General features: G+C 40.9%; 1 protein-coding gene across 1 annotated transcript in view; it reads left to right on the top strand.

The window, feature by feature from the left end:
* Positions 1 to 20,533, top strand: part of LOC126210092 (F-box/LRR-repeat protein 17-like) — a 208,066-nt gene that overhangs the window by 8,215 nt on the left and 179,318 nt on the right. The window contains exons 2-3 of the mRNA XM_049939224.1: positions 2,795 to 3,165; positions 14,579 to 14,747. Coding sequence (XP_049795181.1) covers positions 2,798 to 3,165; positions 14,579 to 14,747 — 537 coding nt within the window. The 5' untranslated portion in view covers positions 2,795 to 2,797. The remainder of the gene's footprint in view (positions 1 to 2,794; positions 3,166 to 14,578; positions 14,748 to 20,533) is intronic.

The following is a 20,533-nucleotide window of genomic DNA, read 5'->3' as shown; positions in this document are numbered from 1 at the left end:
TTTTGTCTCACTGTTGTCTGTCAAGCATTCCATATTGTTTCTCGTTCTTGCTCTGTCATTGATTTCCTTCAGTGCTGCCATTTCTGCTAGATGTCATTATTGGCATCTTACAAGAACGTAATCAGGAAACATCAACACAATGTTAACATGACTGAAATTTCTGGAATTCCATATATATTGATTATTATTATTACTGTTATTATGTACTGCTCGTGCTACACATATTGTACTGCTAACACATGTTGTAATGGCGTGGATGACTGGTCAGATAGTAGTGAGGGCATGAAGGCCCCAAAGTTGCCTGGTGTGATAAATATATGAGTTAATAAATGCATAAATGAAATAAGGGCAAGAGTGCTGGCATATTTTGCTTATTTTTTCCGTATATCTTATTGGATGGTGCGCCTGAAATAAATATAGTGTTTATTCAGGAGATGCTAACAGTAAGATTATAGTGTGGAGTAGATAACCTCACATCTTGCAGAAGCCTGTTGACGGATGTTTGAATTGTTGCACTCACTTCCCCGTGCATTCACTCTTTAATGGTTGTTTCTGACATTGAATACAGAAATGTGATGTACACAATCAGAATACAAGACAAAAATAATTTTCATGTATACGTTGCTTTCTGGAACAGGATTTGTGAGAAGCCATGTGCACTGGTAGTAAGACAACCATCAAGCACACATCTAACATAAAGAAATAAATTGAGAAAGCAACCAATTCAAAATAAAATTAAAAGCATACCTCATTAATCACACTTTTTATAAACTAGGCTAGAAATGTTCCATTAGCTACAGGGCAAACAGCAGTGATTGTAAAGGTGCATGACAAGAAGTGCTTAAACATGACTGATTATTTACAGATTCAGATAACTATATTTTTCAGAATTCCTGGTATAATAAGATAATTGATAAGCTCTCAGTAGGACATAAAAGGGAGCCATTATGTATAAGTAAGGAGGCAGCAGCCGCTTTCAAAGTAGAGCTTTCTTGCTAATTTACTTAATCGAGTTAATACACTCCTGGAAATGGAAAAAAGAACACATTGACACCGGTGTGTCAGACCCACCATACTTGCTCCGGACACTGCGAGAGGGTTGTACAAGCAATGATCACACGCACGGCACAGCGGACACACCAGGAACCGCGGTGTTGGCCGTCGAATGGCGCTAGCTGCGCAGCATTTGTGCACCGCCGCCGTCAGTGTCAGCCAGTTTGCCGTGGCATACGGAGCTCCATCGCAGTCTTTAACACTGGTAGCATGCCGCGACAGCGTGGACGTGAACTGTATGTGCAGTTGACGGACTTTGAGCGAGGGCGTATAGTGGGCATGCGGGAGGCCGGGTGGACGTACCGCCGAATTGCTCAACACGTGGGGCGTGAGGTCTCCACAGTACATCGATGTTGTCGCCAGTGGTCGGTGGAAGGTGCACGTGCCCGTCGACCTGGGACCGGACCGCAGCGACGCACGGATGCACGCCAAGACCGTAGGATCCTACGCAGTGCCGTAGGGGACCGCACCGCCACTTCCCAGCAAATTAGGGACACTGTTGCTCCTGGGGTATTGGCGAGGACCATCTGCAACCGTCTCCATGAAGCTGGGCTACGGTCCCGCACACCGTTAGGCCGTCTTCCGCTCACGCCCCAACATCGTGCAGCCCGCCTCCAGTGGTGTCGCGACAGGCGTGAATGGAGGGACGAATGGAGACGTGTCGTCTTCAGCGATGAGAGTCGCTTCTGCCTTGGTGCCAATGATGGTCGTATGCGTGTTTGGCGCCGTGCAGGTGAGCGCCACAATCAGGACTGCATACGACCGAGGCACACAGGGGCAACACCCGGCATCATGGTGTGGGGAGCGATCTCCTACACTGGCCGTACACCACTGGTGATCGTCGAGGGGACACTGAATAGTGCACGGTACATCCAAACCGTCATCGAACCCATCGTTCTACCATTCCTAGACCGGCAAGGGAACTTGCTGTTCCAACAGGACAATGCACGTCCGCATGTATCCCGTGCCACCCAACGTGCTCTAGAAGGTGTAAGTCAACTACCCTGGCCAGCAAGATCTCCGGATCTGTCCCCCATTGAGCATGTTTGGGACTGGATGAAGCGTCGTCTCACGCGGTCTGCACGTCCAGCACGAACGCTGGTCCAACTGAGGCGCCAGGTGGAAATGGCATGGCAAGCCGTTCCACAGGACTACATCCAGCATCTCTACGATCGTCTCCATGGGAGAATAGCAGCCTGCATTGCTGTGAAAGGTGGATATACACTGTACTAGTGCCGACATTGTGCATGCTCTGTTGCCTGTGTCTATGTGCCTGTGGTTCTGTCAGTGTGATCATGTGATGTATCTGACCCCAGGAATGTGTCAATAAAGTTTCCCCTTCCTGGGACAATGAATTCACAGTGTTCTTATTTCAATTTCCAGGAGTGTATGTGCCCTGGCTCATCCCACATCTGTGATGTTCTCCTTTTTGAAGATCTGCAGAACATAATGAATGAACTGAATGCTTGGGGTCATAGCCTCACAGCAAATATTAGTCAACCTTATATGCTTGGTAAATAAATCAACTTTGGAGATAAATTATGCTTTCACCGTTAAGTCCTCACTGTATGGCAGGAAGGAAAATGGTGTCTCCTATCAGTGTAATCTGTACCACTGAATATTTATTTTGAATGGATTAAATACCACCTCATTTTCAATTGTGTTGCACAGAGTTTGTGTTTACTTTTCTAAAATATGAAGTTATTCAACATGTTTGTGAAATCTATTTTGGTTATTACAGGTCATGGCCACAAGGTCTCCTACTACACCTTTGAAAATATCAGAGGATGCCGATACAGTGTTTAACAGCAGTGTCTCTCCTACATCTACTGCAGATGGGGATAACATATCAGGTGCGCCACTGGTTTCAGACCTCGAACTGAATGACAGAAGACATTCGGAAGGAGACAGTCATTTAAGAGTGGCCAGTAGTGCTTCGAAACTGGATTGCAGAGGCACCACAGTAGATGACCTGCCAGATGAACTGATGCTGGAGATTTTCTCATATGTGAGCTTCAGTGAAAACATTAAAGTTTTACAGAAGGTGTGCACTCGCTGGAGGATTCTGGCCCAGGACGCTCATTTGTGGCTTCATGAGAAGTACGTTGTCAGGTAAGAAGCTACGATTTGGTGTCACTTGCCGACAGTGATGAGTTCAGAATGAGCCTTGTGAAGCTGAGTCTGTGCTGCAACATTGAGGTCTATTGTGGTGGCATTTCTGTATCAAATCACCTCACTGTTCAGACCACATCAGATTGGCGTTAAAATTTGAGCTTTCAAATATTAGCACTGTCTTCTTCGTCAGGAGAGGACTCTCTGCTAGGAGTAATATCCGCTTCCTTTATTGCATTTGTGCTCAACTCCTCATTGGCCAGGTGATGTCACGCATAGAACAGGGGTCGTGTGCACAAATGCAGGAAATTGCTAATGTGGTGGTACGCCTACTACTCCTTCGACAGGCTGTGATTGAGAAGCTGACAAGGAAGACTGTGTGACTTTTTGGAAAATCTCAAGTTATAACTCCAGTTTGACGCAGTCTGAACACCAAAAAGATGTTCTAGAGAGTCTGTGTTGTTTTGGAGCTTCCTGGCAGATTAAAATTGTGCACCAGAGCAGGAACTGAACCCAGAACCTCGCTTTTGTGGACATTTTCCCTTACCGACTGAGCTACTGGGCATGATTCATAACCTATCCCTACAACTTCACTGTGAACAAGACCTCTCCCAACCTGTCTCCAAAACTTTGCTTCCAACAGGGCTTCTTCCCTACTTTGCAAGTCCACAAAACTGCCCTGCATTCATTGTAGGACTAACAGCCCGGGAAGAAAAAATGTCGCAGAGAAGTGTCTTAGCCACAGGATAGAAGGAATGTTTCCATTTCCACAAGAGAGCTATTGTGAAATCTGGAAAATAGGTGGTGATGTACTGGTGCGACTAAAGCTTTGAGGGCAAGACTGGGACAAGGATTTGAGAAGCTATCAGGCAGACAATTTTAATCTGGCAGGAAGTTTAAAAAATGAAGTTTATCATGTTTTCATCAACTGAATCAATATTCATTCTCTCCTTACATATTTATATTGAATTAATATTGGTTCTTGGAGCTTCAGTGATCATGTGTGTGATGTACTACTTCACTGCTATAAGTTGTGCAGGGTATCTCAACACTGAAATTAATATATCTGAAATAAATTGTTGTAGGTTCTTTGCGTTCTTTCTGTTCTTGGACATTTGAGCTGTTTGATGTAGAAGAAAGAAGACATCTGAAAAAGACTAATTTCTTATAACATGGTCATTTTGGATAACTCTATCCGAAAAAGTTCAGATCACTCTTTTTGTATAAATTTCTGTTTATTTTCTCTTCACAGGCCAGTAAATAAATTTTTAGCTGTCTAAAATGAGTATACTTCTTTGGAAATAATAGTCTTCTCAGTTCTTTTCCTTGAGTAGTTTCATGTTGAATCAGAGTTTATTAAGTTCCAATACAGAGAATTGCTATCGACAACTTTGATACAATTCAGTGACAGATCTGTATCTTTCAGCTGACAGGCAGGTATTGGCTTTCCCCCATTGCACACAACAAAGTTTGTTTACAATGTGTATCTTTCTTATTTAGTTTTGCAATAAAGAACTTAAGATATCATCAGAAAACAGCGGACATTTTCCTGCTGTCACTTCCTGTCGACTGAAAGATCTCTTTGTCTGACACTGCAAATGTCAAGTTCAATGAAAATAATGATACTTCATCATCATTGCTCCCATAGAGATTATACCTAGGAACTGTCAGGGAAGGGCAGGTGTCCTCAGTCCTTGCTGCCCTCCAGGAAGAAACACGTTTCTGTGAGAGTACAACATGTGGCATTTGTAGTTTGTCAGCAGACAAGAGTGTCTCAGAATAAGAGATATTGAAGATAGCCAATGAAAATTATATGCAAAAATTTGCCTTTATGTCCACAAAGCAGCAGGTTGTGTAAGTTCCACCCAGAACCTTCTCTTTACGATATTCACAAACTGAGCTCGGATTGTGCCCCACCTCACAGACAGGTGTATCAGTCTGAAGAAAGCCTGAAAAAGTAATGTACGCTGTCTAGTAGTAGCAACTGTACCCAGATGAATTTGGTGTAGAACCTCGAAACTATTTTGCTGTTAACAGCTGTCCTCCTTGCGATTGCAAATTCCACATGACTCTGTGTTCTAAAAGTTTCCAGTAATGTTATGGCTTCAGTTCACAGTGTTTTTTACTGTGTTTCCAGGCAGAGTCAAAAATGCAAAAAGATATGTGAATACAGAATATACTTGCATGTATCTGAAAGTTATCCACCTGACAGCAATATAATATGTAAAAACTGCACTGTTATGTGCATTGGAGGTATGAGGTATGTGTTACAAAGTGGTAGAATATGTATGTTTGGTGATTAATAAACATAGTTTCAGTAGTTTCAAGTAATTGTGCTTTGTTTCCTCCACCACACCTACTTTCGTGAAACTAACGAGGACACAGCAGAAAGCAGAAAACCACAAGGTCTCAATTATTTACTGAGAATGGGTAGCAGGTATAAACTGCTACAGAACATTCTTCGAGGAATGACACCTGGTAGCTGAACATTATCTTGTTTCAGAAACTTGTAGACATTGGTTTCACATACAACTGGGAAACTTTTTTGAGCAAGTAAAAGTGATTTAGTGATCACCATCTTATTGCAGGTTTTTTGTTTTTACTCGCATAGAGCTTAAGACAATTAAGTTGCATCACCACATCCTCATTACCCTGCATGAGTGAGGTCTCCAGGGCCAATTCCCATTTTTTATCCAGAACTTCTTGTCTTGCTGTAATTTCCAGGTTCAAGTTGGTGCTTCCCACAGTATTCACCATATACAAGAGAATGGTGTCTGACAGGGCTCTGTATTGAGTGTTCTCATTTTTATAGCGGCTGTCAATGGTCTAGCTGCAACTATGGAATCTACAGTATCACCTTCCCTGTACGCTGATGACTTTTGCATCTACTGTTGCTCCTCAACTGTGAGTAGTGGAGAACACTGACAGTAGGGTGCCATATGAAAAGTGCAGTCGTGGGCTCTCACCCACAGCTTTGGGTTTTCCATCGCGAGGACATGTCACCATTGTGCTGTCCGTCCCCAACTAGACCTCTACATCCACGATCAATTCCTGAATGTGGTAGTCTTATCAGTTTTTGGGATCGGTCTTTGAACCTCGTTTGACGTGGCTTCCCCATCTTCGCCAGCTTAAGCGAACGTGCTGGTCACACCTCAATACTTTTCACTGCCTCAGCAATGCCATCTGGGGTGCGGAACACTTTATACTTTTGCAACTCTACAAATCTCTGATCCTGTTGTGTCTCAGTTATGGGATTGTGGTGTATGGATCAGTACCGTCTTTAGCATTGCGGATGCTGTACCTGATACACCATTATGGGGTCTGATTTGTGACAGGTGCCTTTCGGACTGGCCTTACAAACAGTCAACTCACAGGGTCTGGCGTCTCTCCCCTACAGATCGGGCACCAACAACTGCCGCTCAACTGAGCAATACACAATCGCTGGTCCCCTGAGCATCTGCACTAGTGTTTCCTTTTTCCTGGTAGGGAGACCTATCTCCCACAACAGAGGCCACGGTCTGAAGGCATGATCACAGTTTGCATACAGGGTATCTACTCTGAGACCGAGCGAGGTGGCGCAGTGGTTAGACACTGGACTCGCATTCGGGAGGACGACGGTTCAATCCTGCATCCGGCCATCCTGATTTAGGTTTTCTGTGATTTACCTAAATCGCTCCAGGCAAATGCCGGGATGGTTCCTTTGTAAGGGCACGACCGACTTTCCCCATCCTTCCCTAATCCGATGAAACTGATGACCTCGCTATCTGGTCTCCTTCCCCAAACAACCCAACCCTATCTACTCTGAACTGCACCTTCCCCCACTGTCACCTGTTGTCAGCACCCCCATGGTGTGTACCCACTCCTCAGATCTGCCTCGACTACTCCTTTAGACTGAAAGACTCAATAGACCATACGATTTTCCTCTGCCTGTTTCTGGGTGTCCTCAACTCGTTTACGGGCTAGAATGTGGTATACACTGGCATCTCTATGGTCAACAGACAAACCATTTTGCCTTCCCACATCCAAGATGGAGTGAACTACCCTCTCTGCCAAATGGATGCTGTGTATTCACTGCAGAATTGGTGGCCATTGCTTGAGCCCTAAGCCACCTTTGTTCATGCGCTGGCAAGTCATTCTTTTTGTTATCCTTGACAACTGTTGGTTGTGACTATCCAGGATCTCCTTTATGACCTCCACAATGTAGGACGGCAGGTTGTTTTTGTATGGACAATTTGTCATGCTGGGATCCCAAGGAAATTGGTTGACTCTATGCCGACAATTCTTGGAGGCTTGGAATGCAGATTGGTGTGCCCTGGTTTCACCAGATAAAGTGCCAACAATAAAGGAGTCCATGAGCATGTGACAGTCTTCTCTTTGTGCTTATCACAGGGAATCTACTGTCCTCTGTTGGCTTCGCATTGGCAACACTTGGCTGCCCGATGGTCACACCCTACGCAGTGAGGATCCACACCACTCGATGTTGTGCCTGTCTCACATCTTACTGGACTGCCATAATTTGGCCACCTTATAGCATAACCTTAAACTTGCTGACAGGTTCAAACCTGTGCCCGACCATAACGATTTAGGTTTTCCGTGATTTAAGGAAATCACTTCAAAAAAATACCAGGGTGGTTCCTGTGGAAGGGCACGGCCGACTCCCTTCCCGATCCTTCCCTAATCTGATGGAATCGATGACCCCACTGTTTGGTCCTCTTCCCCGAACCGGTCAACCGACCGACCTTCCTGACAGGCTCTCTCTGGTGCTAGTGAATGATGCCAGAGTCGCTGAATTGGTTTCAATTTTTACCGGTGTAAATGGTTTCTACTCCTGTCTGTGACATAGGGCACATTAGTCTTGTCAACTGCTTGAAGGATTGGAAGGGTGCCCCGTCACCTGATCTGACACGGGGTACCCATGGCTACCCTTGCTCGGTGGATGGTTCTAGCTTGCTGCTTGCTACCCTTCCCATATTTTTAATTCTTCTTATTTTTTTTTTACATCTGTCACTGGTTAACAGACTTGTCATCATTGTTCTCTGTCCTGAGATTTTACATTGTCTGTGTAGCTACTTTTATTGTGCTAATGATGTGGAAGCACCAGTCGGATGCAGAGGGTGTTTCTCCTGTCTCATAATGTGTGCTGTGGACCTCCAGCTTTTTTCTGGGATGGGCAGCTGCCCCACCTAACCCTTCTATCCCTCTCTCACTTCTGCTTGCTTCCATCTCATCTGTCTGTTGATTCCCAGGTATAGTCGAATCCATTGGAATTTGTCTTTGGTGTAATTCATCTTGGGGAACTATTCCAGTTTGACACACAAAGGATTAACAGACCGATCACCTCGTAGTTCAGTCCCTTCAATCCCATCGATCAACCATCCATTGCAGAATCCATTTATAACTGAATTCTTAATAGAAAAGTATTGTAATGAGAAAAGTTCAAGCATCTAGAAGTTTCAGGTGCATGTAGGAAAAATTTATGAAGACCAAACCGTGGTAGTTTGTGAGTGAGTTGTTCTATTATAATGCTATCAGAAGGGTACCTCATGGAAAGTACAGTTGTTTTAGAATAACCTATGTAAAAATTACTCTTGCGAGAAGAAAAATGGATTCACAGTTTATAAAATCATGTGGAATATTTTGCAATAAAAGAAACAGGAAATTGAAGTTGTTTCAATGTGATCTGGCTCACGTCATTATTTCAGCACACTTGCCAACCTCTTCTGATTGAACTTCTTTCCTAGAGTGCTGCAGTTACTGTTTGAAGTTAAGAATACAATCTAAAATCCAGTTCTTCAAATAAATATGATGTTTCTCATAAGCAGCACATTGTGTATTCTTCTCTTGTTTAAAACGACCATGTTGTACAAAAGTGCTTCATTATTCAGAACATTATACTGATAAGGACTGAGTTCAAAAAGCTCTGTCTTAATTCAGATCCCAGTTGTGTGAGTATGTCACAGTTTTCTCTTGATCCTGTGATGACAATGAAATTATCACGGTTCCTCTTGAGGCTAGTGCTTCCACAACTGTGGCATTCAGTAAGCCACTACTAAGCATGTGTCATGCTAAATGGCAAGCAGCTCAGCATTCACTTGTCAGGTACGGGTTTGACAAACATGAGTTTCCTCAGCTAGGGACTGGTAAGCATCACCAATCCTACATAATCATAAACTCTGGGCAAAGTTTGGGAACCACTGTGTGCCACAACAGCGGAGTGTTGTGTCCCACAGGGACTGGGGATCGCGGCTTAGTCATCCTGATTGTGAGGATGGTGAAAACCCCTATGAAAGAAATCCTCAGTCTCAAGGTGTGCCGTGTGCCCATGAGATGAGTGGCTCTAGAGGTGGAACAGTTGTTTGTAGGCAACCTTTGAGGAGCCTCGCACACTTGTCGTATAAGTTTTACTAAGGTAAGTGGGGCTCTGTGTGAGTGGACCTTTATTTCCCTGGCTGCTCACAGGACTGAGATGGAATCCTCGAACCCAAACTTATAGACTGTTAGCATGATGGGTGTGCCGTCTGGGAGTACTCACACACACTCATCCCCGCAAATGAGGGAGGCTAGTCCTCCTGATAATGAAATTGTATTTAGTTATAAGGATCAAGGAGTTGCAAATCAAAATGTGTTTGTAGCGGAGTTGCACTCTACCAAAACCCTAGTTTGGTAGTTTTGGTATAGTACATAAATAACATGATATAATGTTAGGATTATTGCTAGCATTGATAGGCAAAGAAAAATGAATATAAGAGAGAGAAGGTGGCAGCCACTGACTTCTCTTTGTTTTTTTGTTTGTTTCTTTGTTTTGCATATAATTAGAACCACACATTGATAAGTGTCAGTCCATGGTGTATTTTATGTCCTTACAAAATACAAATTATATTTTATAAGTATTAAAAAGTGGTTGATCATGTAACTTCCACAATCTTATTTAACCAAAGCAATTACTTTTGATGATTCCTGTACAGTTAACATGCACAAACATAAGAGAAGTATATAACTATTATTGTTATTTTGTACTCAATAGAACATTCTTCAACATGATCAAAGGCAAGAGTTTCTTGTTATTATTGGTAAGTGCAAAAGTTGTTTTCGAATTATGTTAACACGTTTTACGTAAGCTTGACAAAGTACTGAGTAGAGAAGCAGTGAGCAACCCACTATGAAGTGACAATAAACACCGCTGATTAGCACACAGCTGCTTGCAGTTAGGTAGCAGAAGCTCCACCCACTGCCTCCTGCATAACATTATCTTAATATGCACATCCTGATAAACGGTAATCAGCATGGATTTCAACCTGGGAGAAGTACCGAAACAGCTGTACTAGAATACACAAAAGAAATAATCACTAAATTGGAAGAGGGAAATAGTGTAGTTGGGATAAATCTAGATTTGTCAAAAGCCTTTGACACTGTTGACCACAGCATCTTTTGAAAAAGCTTGAAGCTATAGGTATCAGAGGACCGGTAAAAAAGTGGTTTGAGTCTTATCTGGAAAAGAGGATGCAGGTGGTTGAAATTACAGCACTAAATATTAATCAAAAAATTAAACTAAGATCAGATCCGAGGGAGGTCACAGTAGGAGTACCCCAAGGAAGTGTATTAGGCCCCTTGCTGTTCCTCATTTACATTAATGATATTCAGGTGTCAGAGAGAAAAGCTAGAATCATGTTATTTGCTGATGATACTAGTTTAATAGTTAGTGATACGAAGCAGTCATTGCACAGTACTGTGAACCATGTACTACAAGATATAAAAAAATGGTTTAGTGCTAACAAGCTAACACTGAATGCAAAAAAAACTAATTATGTGCAATACGGAAAAATAAGTGAACAGGACGACCTAAATCCCACCATGGAGGGCAAACAACTTGAAAGAGTACAGTGTGCAAAATTCCTGGGTATGCACATTGATGAGAAGATTAATTGGAAGGACCATGTGGTGAACTTAGCACTAAAACTAAATTCAGCATGTTTTGTGCTTAGAATAATTTCAAGAGTTTGTAGTAATGACTGTACCAGATTAGTATATTTTGGCTATTTTCAGTCCATTGCATCCTATGGGATAGTATTCTGGGGAAAAACAAATTGTCGTCTAAATGAGATTTTCAAATTACAAAAATGTGCTATTCGGATAATGACCTCAAACACATTGTAGGCCCCTTTTTAAAGCATTGAAAATTTTAACAATTCCATCATTATACATTCTGAAATGTCTGTTGGTGATCAAAAGAAATCAGGACAAAATGAAAACCAATACAGACTTCCATAATTACGATACACGGCAATGTAAAGATCTCCACATACAAGCTGTAACAAGGACCCGAAGCCAGAAACATGTATGTAATCAAGGCATCAAACTTTTTAATGCACTACCAAAACATATCAAAGAGCTGGAAAATGAGGATAAATTTAAAACTGTTCTAAAGAACCACATGCTTGACAAATGCTATTACAGCATAAGCGAATATCTCTGCGCAACTGTATAAAATATATGTTTAAGTTAATGTGACAAATGAAATTACATCAGTGCATAATAAATTATGTTATAAAAACACTTATTAGTTGTATATTGTATTAAACATAAGATAGATTAATATGAATTCAGCACAGATACAAATTTTGTAAAGATATTATATAGTTGTTAAAATGTACCCTGACAAATCCTATATCACAAATGTGATCATTGGGATGATAATAAATAAATAAATAAATAAACATCATTTACAACCAATAGTTTAATTTATACATTGTCTCATGTTTATATTTTTTGCCATTACATCTATAATAATTACACTTTATTGCAATCTTATTATGAAATTATGCCGTACTCCATAACCGTTGCCTGTAAATGACATTATGTGGGAGACAGTGCGCAGAGCCCCTGCTATCGACCTGCAAGCAGCTGTGTGGTGGTGGTGGTGGTGGTGGTGGTGGTGGTGGTGGTGGTCGGCTGTTTTTATCGTTGCTACATAACGGGCTGCTCCTAGCCCCATTCTCCAGTTGTCATCATCAGTAAATACGGAATCGTATTTTAAATTTTTTTATGTAATTTATATTCATGCCTAAATCTTGTCCTCTGAAACTCTATATTAGTATTTTCACGCGGTTTTAAGCTTCGGATGATGATTGTTCGACAATTGAGACCCGTTACCTGATTCATAAATTTTCTATTTTGGCAATGTGCGTTCTGTTCTAGACAGTTTGTATTTAAACACTTTTATTCTAATTTTTTAATCTTTGCTTCCCAGGAACAGTGTTTCAAAAGATAAATAATAGCATTGCCAATTATCTGAAATGAAAAAAAATTGTTCTAAAAATCTTTAGACTGAATGTTATATGTTTAGTATGTCACCACTAAATATGATCCAGTTTGAATTTTTTAGTACTGGACAACACATGGTTATTGCTGATTTTTTTTAAAGCCTAGTACATAAATGTTGTCTTTGAATACCATATTTGCTCGAATCTAAGCCGCGCTTTTTTTCCAGTTTTTGTAATCCAAAAAACTGCCTGCGGCTTAGAATCGAGTGCAAAGTAGGCAGGAGTTCTGAAAAATATTGGTAGGTGCCGCCACAACTAACTTCTGCCGTCGAATATATGTAGCGCTACGCAGGCATGTTTTACAGGCACAATGATAAATACTGGCGCCAAAATCTCTGCGTCAGTAAATTAATTAAAAAGAAAAAGGTGGAAGACGAGCTTTTTTCTCCGCCCCGAGTTTCCACCACTGCATTTTCATACATTATTCAACAAAGTAAATACAAATTCCGTATTGGTCATCTTCGAATGTAGCAGCATTTCAATGTACTACGAAAATCCAGCTGGCAAGACTGTTTGGGATATTTGTCAATATGGCCAACTCTACATTCTGAATTTTTTCTTACCTGTGAGAAGAGATGGTTGCTAATAGGAACTTTTTGAATTGTGAATCACATGCGGTATTCTCTTCACCATAAGAATAATACGAAAATAAACATTTTGCCATGTATTCTTTCATGTTTGCTGCTATCTCATTTAAATCCTGTCTGCCTAATAAACTACGAAGCTAGAGTGAGACAACAGCAAATGCGGAATAATATACATATCATGTCATGTTTATATCCGTATTATTCTTATGCCTAATAGTGATAGAGTTAGAAATGAAGCATGGCAATTGACTAGATTTTTAAATCTAAGATGTCCCTAATTTCTGTGCAGAATGTAATGTACTAAAGAGGTGTCTGCAAAGATTTTCAAACGGAGAAAAATTTTCAGTAAACTCTCGTTCAGAACATCTTCTATCATACACATTCTATTATTTAGTTCTTGTTGATCATTATCAAAGAAAGCAGCAGTGTAAGTAACAACAAATAGCAGTCTCTTGCCATTGTTTCGCTAATGAGACGATTTCTCTCTCGTTTTTTTTTTTTTTAAGCGGCGGTAGTGTGCACAAAAGCAAGCCATGCCACGAGCGGCGACAGGCCATAAATGCTCATTATCAGAATGTGACAAACTATGCATGGCACAGTACAATAATGCATTTTCAGCTTAGAGTGACGTAAACGCCTATAACAAAAAGAACGGCACTTATCAGATCAAAGAAAAATAAGCAATCAATTCAAACCAGACGAAGCACGTGAAAAAGGAAGGGTACCCGTATAAATACGGACGGAGCGCCTGACGCATAGCAGTGGCTACCTAGTAAAGCTTAACTGCTAAGCTTACGACTTGAACCAAACTACTGTAGCTGTATCGCCATTCATTTGACCTAAATTGTGTCTCATATTTCAATGGACCAACTTTGTTTCGATTTGGAGGTGCGGCCTAAAACTTTTCTCTCCCGTTGAATTTCAAGTCTCAAATTTCAGGTGCAGCTTAGATTTGGGAAATTTTTTTGTCCTTGATTTCAAGTCTCATTTTTCATGTGCGGCTGAGATTCGAGTAAATATGGTAATTGTGTGTTAGAATTATCTTTTTTATACTACATGTTGCTGATGTAATTTTGAAAGATACCATTTGAAAATGGACTGGTAGCTACAAAACATTGTGAAAAAAAAAGAAAGAAAGAAGGGGATAGAGAGAGAGAGAAAGAGAAACATGGTGAGGCAGAATTTTATGCACTGCATCTATGTCAAGGGTTGGTTGTAATAAGCACTGAATAACCAGTGGAAACACTTCTTTTATAGAGTATGTTGTGAAAGTGTCTCCAAATATCTTCTTGTGAGACTGCTTCCTGAATTAGGTTGTGAAAGGAACGAAGTTGTTAACAGAAGTATACTTGTGAAGATATCTTAATTTCCCACTCATACTGTTGTGAACAGGCAGTGGACACAACTGTGTCAGTAAAACTACATTTGTAGTTATGTGATTTTATTGCTGAAAATGTTGTGCTTGTGCAAATGAAACTAAAATCAAATCTACTACTCTCGGCACAGACAGGAAACGAGTGAAGAGGAGGCTGTTGCGACATTTTCTGCAGTGCCACAGCTGCGGACTGTGATCCTAAAAAAAGAAGTCTCACCTGGTGTCTTCCAGGCTCTGTCTAGAAGCTGCCCACACCTCACCACTCTCGAGACTGACCTTTGGCAGATGCTGACTTGCTTGGTAAGTGTCTCATATCGGTGCTGGAGAGGTCCCTGCTGAGGAGGCAGTATCACTCACTATGAGGGGTGTCTGAACAGTAATGAAATTATTTTTTTTCTTCTGATGCTCCCACCTATCTCGACCAATTTGGGTGATGTCTTATCTTCACAATGCTGTCTAGCTCGCGAGGGCAAACTTCCTCTCACTGATGTGATTCATATTGGCAGGCTGTGTAGAGCTTGACTAGGACTTCAACATATGCAAATAGCAAGACGCAACATGCAACCGTTTTTGAGAGACTCGAATTTGAACATTTTACGTGTGGTTACACGATTCATGTGGTGAAACGTAACCGAGGATTCTGAAGCCAGGTGAGTAAGCATGTAGTTTCATAAGCGTGAGGTCTGTGGATCAACTATCACTTCTCACATAATTCTAACAACAGATATGTGTGATACGAGAACTGCTTACGAATGTAACCCAAATTTGTTATGCAATAGACACCCTGAAAAAGCCATACACATGCAAAGATTTGACATTCATTACAGTTGCTACATCTCACAATAATTAATGTGATCAGTATCCCCCTGATTCATACAGTGCTCCATAGGTTACACATTACACTTGCCACATGTAGATAAAATAATATAAATAAAATGACTGTTCTGAATTAATTGGAAGTTGCCTATCCATTTTTTGTTCTTATTATGAAGCTTTTTTCTTCTTTTTTCAACATGAAGACTATGAAAATAATAAATGATGATTCAGTAATGATGGTTTGGACAGTCATAATAATTATGCGGGAAGGGAAAAAAAGTGCAGGTGGTGATATTCGATCCTTGGACCTTGCACTCCCAAAACCAACTGCTTAACACACTTACTGTGGACTTTGTTAGTACTAGTGGCCATATAAAATATATAAATATCTGTAGAATGTTCAAACGTAATTTTCTCGAAAATGGTTGAGAGTTGTATCTTCGTATTTATGTGTGTTGAAATCATAGTCATGCCCCGCACATCCCATAAGAATCAAATCAGTAAAGGAAATTCGTACAGTCCCTTGTCAGTCAGCTTTAGGCTTTGAGTATCAGTACTGCTGTTTCTGTGAACATCCTTACAGTTACATGTTGGCACACACAGTGGAATTTATGGTCAATTAATGAGTCGCGATGAGTTCTGTCAAAAACTCAGAGTCCCTTTTTTATAATTGTCTTGATCACTTCAGTCAGAGTTATAACAGTTTATTGGATTTGATTCTTATAAGCCATTCCTAGAGTTAAAAAATACAGAAAAGACAAAATGCAAAGTTACTATTGAATTAGAAAAAAATATGGTACAGGGCAAATAGGGGTATAAAAATATGGTCAATACCTTTCCCAAAAGTTACATGTCTGTTACATGCCTACATCAGTCAGTTGACATCAAGTTGCACAGCTTTTTATATGTTGTACTTGTCAGGCTGAACAGTTATCTTCATAGAAAGTGGCATATAAGTTTGGAAAGAAAAACTTAAAAACTATAACAGTCATTGTTTTTCATTATTTTAATGTAATCCACTACAGTTTTCAGTATTTGAAGAAACTACAATGAATTATGAATATACCACTCATCTGATAAGCAATGATTATGTTATAGGTGTTTTAAACATTCAGATTTTTAAGTAATTGTTCCATAAGTGGAAGCCAAGTACAGTTGAAGCCCCTCTATGTATGTAGCTGTTCCACACATGAGCAGGCAAAGCAGCTGATGTCGAGTGACTGAGATAGGTGTGAGGTGACTGTTTGGCATGTTACTTTTGTAATCAGATATTGGGAACATTTTCCTCTTTCTCTTGCAGTTTTTAATTTTCTTACTTTTAATAGTAACTTTTGAATTTTGTCATCGAGTCAGAACTCCAATGGGATAGAGACAAATGTGAATGAAATTGAGAGACCAAAAGTATTTTCGAAAATAGATTGGCTGCACTAATTTGACAGTGGAAAATTTCCCTCAAAGTATGGTGAGATATGATGTGATGTATGGAAAAACTATAAGGACTCTGCTTCATGAAATTCTCAAGTTATTAAGCTATAAACATAGTTTCAAAGGTGTCAGGAAGACGTCAATGGTGAATCCCACTCGGGAGCCTCGAGCCAGCAAAAGTGATGAAATGTGTCACGTCTTCATAACCTTTCAAACGGTGGCTGTCAAATGACTATACAGATCATAGCAGAGGTGCTCAGTGTTTTGAAAACCACTACGCATGACACCGTTAGCCACAATTTGAACATGGAGAAAATGTGTGCTGTCAGTCCCCAAACTTCGACTGACTGCCCTGAGAATGACAGTACAGTGATGGTGAAAAAAATATTGAAACACATTTTGTGTGTGTGTGTGTGTGTGTGTGTGTGTGTGTGTGTGTGTGTGTGTGGAGGGGGGGGGCACGACTATCATTATCACCAGTGAAGTGTGGAGGCTCGGATACAACTACGAGACAGGGCACTAAAATTAGGACGGCCCTCCCGAAACACTACTTCCCTCGAGGAGCCGAGAGTGAGTTGATCAAAAGTGAAGTTTCTACCAGTTGTCTATTTCTGCAGTGGTGGGGACATTTGCAAAGATTTTGTAGCCCGAGTACACAGAGGCAAGGCTGTCTACCACATATATGTTCTCGTGAGTTTAAGGAAAAGGGCCATCCAAACACAAAGGGTCAGCCACAGTGCCCACCAGTTGCACGGCGGCAATGCTCCAACTGCATGCCTCCTAGTTGTGGCCGAGTATGACTCGGCAGTGCTGCCACATCTCCATCCCGTCCAGCGGTGGCAGACATTTTCCAATTTCCTGCTCCTCACAATTAAGGCTAGTCCGAATGGACTCAGTTCGTTGACAGCTGAAACAATCCAACCTCCATCATGGACAATTGAGGTACAGACTGTAAAAGTTGGCTATTGCCAACATTGTAGTCTGGCAATGCTGTCCGGCAACATTGTGGCCACACATCAGAAGTAGCAATTTGTGGATGTGTTATTTATTAAGTAAATGAACTGCCAGATGAATGCCTTTTCTAGAATGCTGAAACACTATTTTGAATATATCATTTAAAAGCAATTAATCCAAAAATTGGTGAGACTGATACGAATATGAAATTGTTTCTACCAGTTAGAACCAGACTGGTGATCAACCTTCATTTCTCCACTGGCAGTGATTCGTGCAAAAATTTGCTGTTCCTCTTTGAAGTGCCTTTTTCATCGGTAGGCCTCTTGGTTTGAGGCATTTGCATTGCTGTGGTGGAAGGAACCAAGGGATCGATTGAAGTATGAGTTTGAAGGTGCAATATGAATGTGGGATTTTACATTTGTGGTAGTTAAAATGGCTCACTCAGATAAACTAAATATATTTTTCCAATGGAAAGAACGGTTAATAAGAACTATGTATCACTGTGTGGAGCCATTTAAGATAAAATAGCTCTGTGAAGTTGGGAATCACAAATAACAGTTTTATGTATTTTCCTCACCAGCAGAAAAGCAGCAATAAAAATTCCGTCTGAGATTTACACATAATATCATACCTAAATAGAGGAATTCAGTAGTAGATTTTGAGACTTCAAGGGCAATAAGGTAAGTTTCAATCTCTTTTGTTCCCCCCTCTGCATAGGTGCAGACAAAGTCTTAAAGGATTTACATATGGCTTGTGAAGATTTTCAGTGTCACACAGATTTGGAAAAAGTTTGAAAGTGTACTTCTATTAGAGTTCTGTCAAAAGTATGTGCTTAAGGAAAAATATTGCAGCCTTATTAGTGTCTGTTTTGCATCACTTTTTTCTAATCACTGACACTCATGTGGAGAGTTGACTTAAGAGTTGTGTCAAACCAGATATTGGAAGCCTTGTTAAAGAGTAGCAGTGCCAGGCTCTCCCCTTAATTAATCAGTATTTCTTTCTGGTGCTGTTATATTGAAATAGATATAGCCATAATAACTATTTACATCAAATATATTGCACTGTGTATCAAAAGAAAAAAGGGAAGATATCAAGGGAATCTGCTATGATAAATTTTTAGGTGATGCAGCTTATTTTCACACTTCACCAGCAAAATATTTACGTTCATAATTTGTGATAGTATGAATTCAGTTACAAATCTGTTGCTATTTTAAAATTTTTGAGTGATGCTTGTGGTAAATAACCTTTCAGTATGAGAAACAAATGGTAGCTAACTAGTGCAACATAATTATTTAGTAAACCACTTTCGCTCTCCCATTTTATTCGCGACACCCCTTCCCGTCCCTCCTCCCCCCCCCCCCCCCCTCTCTCTCTCTCTCTCTCTCTCTCTCTCTCTCTCTCTCTCTCTCTCTCTCTCTCTCTCTCTCTCACTTTCTTTCTTTCTTTCTTTCTTTCTCTCTCTCACCCCCCCCCAGCCCCCCCCCCCCACACACACATGGGTACAGTTTTTAAATAAATGATTAGAGGAACTGAGAACAAAATGGTAGTATCTCCTTGTGGACACAGGCCATCAGCTATATGCAACATGCTGACTGGGATGGCAAGGATCTACTCCCAACACAGTATGTATATGAATCTGTGTTGTTATGATCCCCACTCATTCAACATCAAACACATTTAAAATAACCATTTTGTATTAATTTCTAAATTATAAATATCAAAATTTTGTTAAACTTCTTTCATAAACCAATACCACAATAAGAAGGAAAAAAACACACACCAGGCCAGAAGCATCCAAATGGGATGAAGTTGATAGCAGTAATGTAGTGAATAACAATCAAATGTTTACAATTTGAGAAAAATTGAATGATTTATTCAAGACAAAGAGCATCACAAATTGAGCAAGCCAATAATGCATTGGTCCAGCTGTGGCCCTTATGCTAGCAGTTAGATTGGCATTGATAGAAAGTGGTGTCGGATGTCCTCCTAAGGCATATCGTGCAAACTTCCATCCGACTGACGCATTAAATCATCAAAATCTCAAGGTGGTCAGAGGGTCCTGCCTGAAATACTTGAAATGTTCTCAGTTGGATAGGGATCTGGCAACCTTAATGGCCAAAGTAGGGTTTGGCAAGCACAAAGACAAGCTGTAGAAATTATCACACTGTGTGGGTGGGCATTATCTTGCTGAAATGCAAGCTCAGGGTTGTTTGCCATGAAGGGCAACAAATTGGGGTGTGGGATATCGTCAGTGTCCTTCTGTTCTGTAAGGGTGTTACAGATGCTAACCAAAAGGTCCTACTATGAAAAGAAATGGTGCCCCAGGCCATCACCCCTGGTTGTCAGGCCATATAGTGGGCGACAATCAGGTTGGTATCACACCTTCGTCCGTGTCACCTCGAGATACGTCTTCACTGCTCATCAGGGCTCAGTTTGAAGTGGAACTAATCTCTGAAGACAGTTCTACTCCAGTCAATGTGATTCCCAGCCAAATTTGCCCAACAGTGCTGCAAATAGGCATGTCAACGTGCAGATGTCAATGGTAGTCAGTGCATGGGCTGCTGTGAGCTCAGCCCCCTTTGTGTGAGCTTCCTATTAATAATTTTTGCAGTCACTGAAGCACCAGTTGCACAATGGATCAATGATAATGATGAATTTGAGGCTCTTAGTGCCTCTCTGACGATTGCTCGGCCGCCACATTCTGTCCTCTCTCTAGGTCACCGCTTCCTTTGTGACACTATGTTTTGCCACCGTCCACCTATGCCTGCCGACATCTTCGAATAGTGGTATCACTCCCTATTCAAATGTGGAACAATTCGCTGTTTATTCTGTCCGGGTTCTCTGAGCCCAACTACATGTTCTCTCTCAAATCCCGACATGTGCATATATTG

Source organism: Schistocerca nitens, chromosome 10 (genome assembly GCF_023898315.1).
Source record: "Schistocerca nitens isolate TAMUIC-IGC-003100 chromosome 10, iqSchNite1.1, whole genome shotgun sequence".
NCBI classification, from domain to species: Eukaryota; Metazoa; Arthropoda; class Insecta; order Orthoptera; family Acrididae; genus Schistocerca; species Schistocerca nitens.
Note: the sequence above shows the minus strand (reverse complement) of the source record. Positions and strands in the feature narration are given on the sequence as shown.